This window comes from Rattus norvegicus, chromosome 5 (genome assembly GCF_021556685.1).
Source record: "Rattus norvegicus strain SHRSP/BbbUtx chromosome 5, alternate assembly SHRSP_T2T, whole genome shotgun sequence".
NCBI classification, from domain to species: Eukaryota; Metazoa; Chordata; class Mammalia; order Rodentia; family Muridae; genus Rattus; species Rattus norvegicus.
The window spans coordinates 80,599,065-80,607,874 of NC_141538.1; the positions used below are offsets into that span (position 1 = coordinate 80,599,065).

At 42.8% G+C, this 8,810-nt stretch overlaps 1 protein-coding gene across 1 annotated transcript; it reads right to left on the reverse strand.

Annotated features, from left to right (window-relative positions):
- Positions 1-1,755: 1,755 nt before the first annotated feature.
- LOC134478903 (major urinary protein-like) lies at positions 1,756-5,408 on the reverse strand. The gene is made up of 7 exons (XM_087551609.1): positions 5,080-5,408; positions 4,638-4,771; positions 4,335-4,408; positions 3,511-3,621; positions 3,062-3,163; positions 2,849-2,894; positions 1,756-2,016 (listed from the first exon to the last, which is right to left on the reverse strand). Exons 1-6 carry the CDS (start codon positions 5,305-5,307, stop codon positions 2,869-2,871), a joined length of 675 nt encoding a protein of 224 aa, XP_087407735.1. The 5' UTR covers positions 5,308-5,408; the 3' UTR covers positions 1,756-2,016; positions 2,849-2,868.
- Positions 5,409-8,810: the final 3,402 nt, after the last annotated feature.

Below are 8,810 nucleotides of genomic sequence, written 5' to 3' on the forward strand. Positions count from 1 at the left end.
AGGGATGCAGGGATAGTTCAATAACATTTTACTGGCCAAATTTTACACAATTTCAATTCAATTTAAACCAGCGACTATACAATTCGATACCTGCTAACATGACAGCAAGAAAATTCAAGGAGAAATAAGTATCTAATTATGCTTTCTGAAGGAATTCAGTCTACCTGAAGTTAAAGGTCATCTGAGGAAGAAATCATGCGTGTGGAATTGTTTCAGTAGGTAAAAGAGAATTAAGCAAAGAACAAGGATGCTGTTTGAAATTCAAAACCATATAATTTGAGTGGGAGTCCTTATTACTAGCTTAGGTCATGAAATACCTTTAAAGCCTTTGCAAAAGCAAGAATATTTTCAAATACCTTTTCTTTGGGACTTAAAATGCATACTTTTACCGTACTCATGATATTTTGTTATGTGGAGATGTGAAATGATTACCAAAGTTTAGGTGGTTAACATTTTCATTGACACACAGTTACTGTATATTAACTCTGCTCTTCACTGGTATTAAGTAAGCAATATAATATAATTAAGTGTAATTGCCATTCTATATGTTAGTTTGAAACTTTCCCATCCTGCCTTTCTCTACCTCTGCATTCTGTGATGACCTCTTTACTCCATTGTCTCTCCATATTCTAACCACAACCATACATGCTACTTTTCATTCTCTGTCTCGCTTAGTGTACTTACTCTTATGACATTTATGGTCATGAATATCGTACAGATGATAGGGGTGTTGTGTGACTGGAAACTCCTCTGCACTGTGACATACCATGTGTGCTACAGGTCTTTATCAATTCATCCATCTGCAGACACGTACTTGAGTTCTCTGTCAAGGCTGTGGTAAGTAATGTGTGTCATAAATATTGCTCTAACTGGAAGCTTAGTAGAAAAACCAACCTGTGCATGTACTTTGATCAATTCAATATTTTGCACACAATTGCAAGTGAGTTTTTCTCACCCTTTTCGAGTCTTCCATCCCGTGGCATAGTATGAAGACTTAAGTGAAACAGCTAATCCTCTTTTCATTGTAATTGCAGATAAGTAGATATTGGGAGGGAAGAGATAAAAGCATAATTAAAAACATTTTCTTCTCTTTCAATATTTTACCTTTGAAAAATTAAAGGTTAAGCACATAAAGTGCTGAAAACCATAATTTTGTTTCCGGAATCTGTTAATAAAATCGTAGGAGTTTTTATATGAATTGCTGTTCGTTTTGCATTTAGAGGTGGAACATTTTGGAGGTTAGTTCTACTTGTATACAATTGTTTTTTTAATGTATTTTCTGATCTACACGTAGCACCAAACTCTGTGATTTGAGTGTGATTGTATCTTCCTAACATTTTACCATGGAAATTCTGTATATTTGAATTCATGTGCAACAAACACATTACCCATGCAAGCAACTACTCCATTTTCAAGGAGAAAATGGTATTCTCCATTGTTCAAGTGGGTGAAGTTAATAAAACAGCATATAAGAAATTTAAAAAAAAAAGAAAATTGTGTCTCTCCTCGATCTGTTGGAAAAGATAGTCTATGGATGGAATAATCGTGCAGCAAGTCTCATGTGTCTATGGTCCTTATAAAGCCTCTAAGGCAGGAGCCCTAGAGAGCATTCATCAGGTCTTGGGACAGCTCCAGAGGTGGTGAAATCCTGAGACTCAGATTAGATTCTGGGACATGAGGAAGGATCTTGGGTACAGGACTAAGGAGGTCCCCTCATTCTCTCATGGGTTAGCCCTCTGGACAAATAGACATACATTTAAGTGCAAGGGTAATCATTTATTGAACTGCAAGAGCAAGAAATTTGTGCGGAATGATCATGGGTGGGGCAAAGAGAAATTTAAGAAAGCTTTTAATTCTCGATGTGTTGTCCTGGGTAACTAGGGAAGACGCTGGAGAGACCAGGATTGCACTTTTCTGTGACACAAGATGGAAATCAGATCGCAGAATTTGGCTCAGGATGCTCCATAGACAGGAAATGGTGATGCTGGAGTCCTGATGAGAAGTCTCCACTCAGCACTGAGTAATCCAGGAAGAAAGAATACAGGAACCCATTAAGCACTTCTTGGATTGACTTCTGGACAGAGAGGCACTCTATTATGTAGAACAAAGGATGAAGAAATAGATCTTGCCCTGCAATCTAATCAACATTATTTGCCAGAAAACAGGGATTAAAGGCATAGAATAAATTACTCTTTCCTTATGGATGGCATATGAAAAATGAAGTAATGAAAGGTCTGAGGCTTGGTTCCACAACCTTCCGCATAAGAAGCTCTGAAGAATGGTCATTGCCTTGAGGAATAATGGTGAAAGCCTTGGCCACTTTTAAAGACTTTCCTACATTATCTGAGTGAAGTCTTGGGAAATGGGAAAGATGGGTCAAAGGAGTCTGCTCTCCAAACTGGAAGAGAAGTGGAGATCATGCAACTCCACTTCCAGGTAAGAAGCCAAGGTTGTACGGAGTTCAGATGAAGATCTTATTGTCCAGAGTGGGATGGAGTAGGACCGCAGTCTCTGAAGAGCAGTCATACTCGCATCCTGCTACTTTCTGTTTCAAACTTTAACTCTTAATGACAATTAACACATTGCTGAGCCCTTTTACACAACCGTGCAGCAACTATGGAAAACTCACTCCCTTGTTTTCTTGCCTAAGTGCTTGGTTCACTTTACTTTAGAGCTCAAAATAGGACCAGATAATCACAAATCCACATAATTCAAAGTCATTTTTCAAGCTCTCCTCAAAGACTCCTTATCAAATTCTTCTTATAATAATTTGTGTGCACAATACTAACGCTTTTGGAAGGCCTGGTCCATGCCCACCCCTTCCTTGCTCTTACTGGAGATTGCCCACCTGGAGGCTCAGGCCTTTCTTCAACCTTGGGCCTGGAGACAGCGATCTGCAGGGTGAGAACAAGAACGTGTTCAGGTACCAGGTCCACGTTATTCCCCGAAGAAATGAGGTGCCTCTCCAGCTTTCAACAAACGGCTGATAGCCAATCCCCAAGGTTTATTTCTTCTATGATATAATATTCAGGACGAGAAAAATAAGTGAATCCTGACTTACTAGTCTTGGTTACGTCAATGATATTCTCCCTAGTGATTCCATGCGCCACACATAGTTTTGCAAACTTTTCCTTGATATCTGAACTCAGATCCTTTGTTCTGCCTGTGAAAAGAGCAGCAGTGAGTGTAGGAGCTGTGTCCTAGGCATTGACCACAAAACTAAGTGAGGGGACAGGGGCTCCCCCATAAGGGTGAGAAAATGGCTGGTGACATGGTTGACAGGTGTGGGTCCAATCTATCCTGAATGTGGCACCCACGGAATGGCCTTCTGGCACACGGAGAGATTTCAGAGTGTACCCATCACTGTGCTTGAGGCAGCGTACAGGTGAACATCGTCGACCTTCAGGAAGTGAGGAAGAGGCAGGACCAAGCTGGGAAGACCATATTAAAGCTAGAGTTTCCTTCCTGTTTTCCCACCCCAAGATCCGTGTCCTTGTGGAAATACTTTACCGAAGAGATTCATCAGCTGGAAGGTTTCCCCGTCCTTGAAATTAACGAGATGAAACATGACATATCTGTCATAGTCTGTCTTAAGTATATTAAATGTATTCCCTCCGTCATCTGTGGAGGACATGGGACACAGCTCAGAAATTCTCTGGTCTGCATGTAATTATGTAAACCCTTTACCTGTTCTACCCCAAAGATGAAAATCATTAGAGTAAATATCCTGGAAGAGATGGGGGGCAGGGATGTCTGCTGCTTCCCATCTGTAGCTTTCTGGACTTGATGAAGTAACTTCTAAGGAAGGGGCCCTGGGACGACGCCCACTAGACAACACTTAGCCACAGCAGCGACTCACTCTCTCTCATCCTCTCTGAGGCTCACCTGCCTCTCTCAGCACCTTCAAGCGACACGTCTATCTTTCATAAGTCTGCTGTCTCACATGGCTACATCCTGATCAATGTGAACTGGTGCTAGCTACCGGACAGTATCAGATTCCACCTCACCATACTTATCTCCCTTGCCTGCCACAGGGTTCTAACTACTAGATGGCCCCCATGTCCCTGGCTAAATCAACCATGTCAGGAAGTGCTTGAGATTCTACAAGGGGTTGTGGTGAGTTCCCTAGTAGAAAGTTTGACTGGGAGGTGCAAGTTCCTGAGTTGAATCCCCAGCAACACACACACACACACACACACACACACACACACACACACAGACACACGCACACACACACACACACACACACACACACACACACATACACACACGATAAAGGTGGTAGGGTTTACTAAATCCTTGTGGATAGATGTATAGACCTTCTATATACTTACATTCAACAAAATATTCGCCATCCTTTGGCGTTTTGTAGGCAACCAAATAGAGTTCCCTGCACTTTCCATTTACCCTGTAAAACAGAGCAAGCTGATGCTTAGGGGATTTTTCATCTGGCTGGCTTCTTCACGCTCTACTCTATAGGTATCTCCAGTTTCTGATTCCATTTACCTTTTGAATATTTTTGCAAAATTAGCAAAATGGCTTTTTTTAAAGGTTATTTTGTTTCTGTCTGATACTTTGGTAATTACGAATTTGCTCTTATTTCTTCTCCCTCAGCTAAGGGCAGACAGCTCACTTACTTAATACGGAACTTGAAGCCTAAGGAATTCTCCAAGACATCGATGTGCTGCACAAAAACTCTCATGCTGCCATTCTCTTCTATCTTTTCTCTTTTGTCAGAGGCCATGACAATAGAAAACCAATCCCCATTGAGCTGTAATTGATAAGAAAATGCTTAAGGGAGAAGTGGGTAGGAATACCGCATGGATGTGTTTCTTCTTGAATTTGGCTTGATAGAGTTGTCACAGTACCTAACATTCTGTCCCTGCCTCTCAGTGAGAGCAGAGGTCCCCAAATGTTGTTAGATCTGAATAGCATACAACTGGTCTTACTTCAAGGTCTGAAGCCATTCCTTTGTCTAATAGAACAGGCCACTGTACCCATCCCCTCAGTGGACCCGCTTGGCTTCAAGAGTTCGCCAAAACACTTTCTGAGACAGAAGTTACTATTCGCTGAGCATACCTTGTCCACATCGACGTTCCCTCTCTCGAAACTAGCTTCTTCTTCATGGCCACAGACCAGGGTTAGGCCCAGACACAGCAGCAGCAGCAACAGCTTCATGTTGGTAGGAAATAGAATTGCCTCTCTGTCAGGACAATCTCTCTGCTGATGGTACCCACACTCCACCTCCAGCACATTGCTCGTCTTTATATTCTCTCTGGGTTCGAGTGTTTTTTTTTTCCTTCTCATATGGGCCTCCTTCCCTCAGGCTTTGTGGAATGTTTTCTCATGTACTGATGTGAAGCCAAGGATTGTTCCTGCCCTTTTCAAACTTGGCAACGTCATCTCCTATGGATTGATTCTATCACTCATACATTTCGCAAAACATATTCCCAAGAAAAACAGTGGGTGTTCTAGAGGGCTGCCATCCGGAACCAGATGCACCTTTGGATCTGACTTGGAATCAGAAAGCCAGTTATGGAGTGGGTGGGTACTGAACTGGAGGTCAAGCATGGAGAGAATCTTTGCTTCAAGACTTGAGTGGAGTGTGGAAGAAGCTGAATTACTTGGGTTTTCTTTGAAAAGATTCATTCACATTTCATGCGTATGAGCATTGGTTTTGCATGTGTACCATGCACACACCTGGGCCCAAGGAAGTCAGAAGGAGGGCAAAAGAAGGAATCTGATTCTTTGAAACCTGTTCTTGCTGAGGACCCAGGTTCAATTCCCAGCACTCACATGGCATCTCACAACTGACTCTAACTCCAGTCACAGGAAATGACCCTCTTTTGGCCCCTGTGATCTCCTGTACACATGTGGTACATATGAACTCACTCATTCAGGCACATATGCATAAAAATAATAAATCTTAACTTAAGAAGATTATCAGGAAGGGTCTTCCGTAGCTAAGCTGACAGCTCTCACCCCCAAACCCACCCCAAAAGATTGACCTCAGAATGCAAACTGCTAACTTATTAAGGTAAACTGCTTCAGCTGTTTACCTCAGAGAATGTTGGACTTTAACTGACTGGACATAATGTCATAATTAAAGAAAAACAAAGGTATTGTTCAAAGTCATATTTGCTGATGGAGGTCCAAGTATAAATGATGTCAAGAGTCTGCTTACAAAGAAACACAGTTATAATGGGAACATATTTTGTGTCCATATAAATTGTATTTACCCTGGAACTAGAAACATAAAATAGTGTTTGATGTGGGGAAATAAAGAATTCAAGAAGGAGGCAAGTCCTCGATAGGTTTTCTTTCCACTTTGCATCAACTCTCTATAGTATGTACTATTTATTTTCATCTTTCCATAGTGTTAGCTAAGACTCAGAAAGATCAAGTAACTATACAAGGCCATACAGCCAGTCAGTGAGAGATCTTAGATTTAAACCCAAGCCTGTCATTCTGACTCAGGAGCCTTTGTTCTTTATTAACTCCACTACACAGGTCGGGATGTTTTTACAGGAAGGGAGGATTGTTAAATAGGAGAAAGAGGAATAAACAGCACTGTAGAGCTCCAGACACATCAGACTGAAACTGCACATGGGTTTCTTTAAAATGTGGAGGAGTGGGTGTAGCTTGAGATTGAATGAGACATGACTACTGGCCCCTCTTCGTCTACAAGTATTTGGTAAATGCTTGACTAGGGGATTATCATTTTTCTTTTCTCCTCTTCCTCTTTCTCCTGCTCCTCTCCCCTCCTCTTCTTTTTTAGGTTGATTGCGGTGTGTGTGCACACATTTGCACACATGTGCACATGCCTGTCCCTTTGCTAGTATACGCAGGAGTCAGAACAGGGTGCCAGTTGTCTCCCTCTGTCTCTTTTACTTTATCCCCTTCAGACAGGGTCTCCCTCTGAATCTGGGACTTAGTGTGTTTCAGATAGGCAGGCTGGCCAGTAAGTCCCAGCAATACTCCAGTCTCCACCATCTAACTAGTGTTGGGGTTAAAGGCAGCCATGACCAGCTTTTTTAATGTGAGTTCTGAGCATCTGCTCTGACCTTGCTGGGAGCAGGCACAGCCCTCACAGCCAGTACTTCTCCACTGATCTGTCTTCCCAGCAACTCACATAGAGACTGGCCTTGAGCTTCCTGAGTTTCTGAATGGTCTTGTATCTGTGGCAGTCCCCCAGCTCCAGCCTCCTGAATGCTAAGATTACAGGTTGTAGCACCATGTCTGGCTATAGATTATTGCTTTTCTAGTAATGAGAGAAGATGCTTCCGCAGCAGAAGACAACAGCCAGTCCCTTCCACTTAACACTCCTCAGTACATGTGGGCCGCTCGTGTTACTGAAGCACCGTTAAGAAATGACTAGACAAAGCAGGTGGGTAAGGGGTTTAAGGAGTGTATGTGTAACCAGCTAATGGCCCATGTGTAACTAGCTAGCATTTCTGAAACTGACTAATAGGAAAATGATTTAATGACTTTTACCTGAGTCTTACCCTCAACTAATTGAATAAATAACCCATTCAGAAAGCCTGCGGAAACATTCGAGTCACTTACATGGTGCCAGGATGTGTTTGGGGCCAAGAAGAACATCAATGAACATGGGCTTATTTGATTCATTTCCCAGAGAGGAAATATTCTGTAGTCCCTCCAGCAGAGTGACAGATAGGACTGCTGACCCCAGCTCAACATCAGTTCTAAAGCACCTGCTTCTGTCAGCATCAGAGGATGCTTGGAGCCACTGTAATCCACCTGCTTAACTCCCAAAACCTAGAGCGGTCCCCAGAAAACAGGCAGAAACAAACTTTAGGGGACAAAGAGATTATTGGCCAGGAACTCATGAAGGATGAAGGGAGCTAGGAGACAGCAGAATCAAGGAAGGGAAGTTATCCTGTGGTAGGCAGAAATGCTATGCCACAGTTTTGCTCGAACATGGGGTGGGGGAATGTGCACCCCAAAGAGACCAGCATCTCAGCTCAAAGACAAGGGATTCTGAAGCAGTTAACAGTTGGGACAGCTAGCTATTCACGCTCCTCACAACCAAGCAGTCTTTACTTCAATGTTGGGGGTGGACTCTAAGCTATACTGCATCATGATGTCTGGGATTTCATTCTGCTATCCATGAGTAGTCTTTCTTCAGAGGTCTCGAGTCCTCTCCCCAATTAGGTATCTGTCACAGGAACATTGCAATACAAAGATATTTAACTCAGGGTAATCTGTAAGCCACTGAGGCCAGGAACCATGCGTCCACACTACTGCCTGCTCAGACGGGTCAGCCCCTTGGCAGTGTTAACCTTCAGTCACCAATGGCTGATGGAAGGAAAGCAGGATGATACCAGAAGAGGGAGAGACTGGAGAGATGACTCCCGGTTAAATTCCCAGCACCCAGAGGAATCCATAAGTCTAGTTCCAGGGATCTGACACCCTGTGTGGGCACTGCGTGCATGTGCTGCACAGACATACATGCAAGCAAAACATTCATACACATAAAATAATCTATTGTTTTAAGCACAAGAGAATTGACCAGACTAATAGGAACTAGGCAGAGGGCCTTCTAGGGTGTGGGGAGAATGGATACATTCATGAAGGCCATGGCAAACAGGAGTACAAATAGTTCAGAGAGCCAAAGGAAACCTTGCTAGAACACAGTGAACACAGGAATTACGAAATGATTCGAGGCTAGAAAGGGAGTTATGTCAGTTTGCAGGGGCTTCCCTCTCGGACTCATGCAGTATGGGTGACTTCAGCAAAAATTAGACTTTCTCATTTCTGGCAGCTAGAACTCTGGGAGCAAGGTGTTC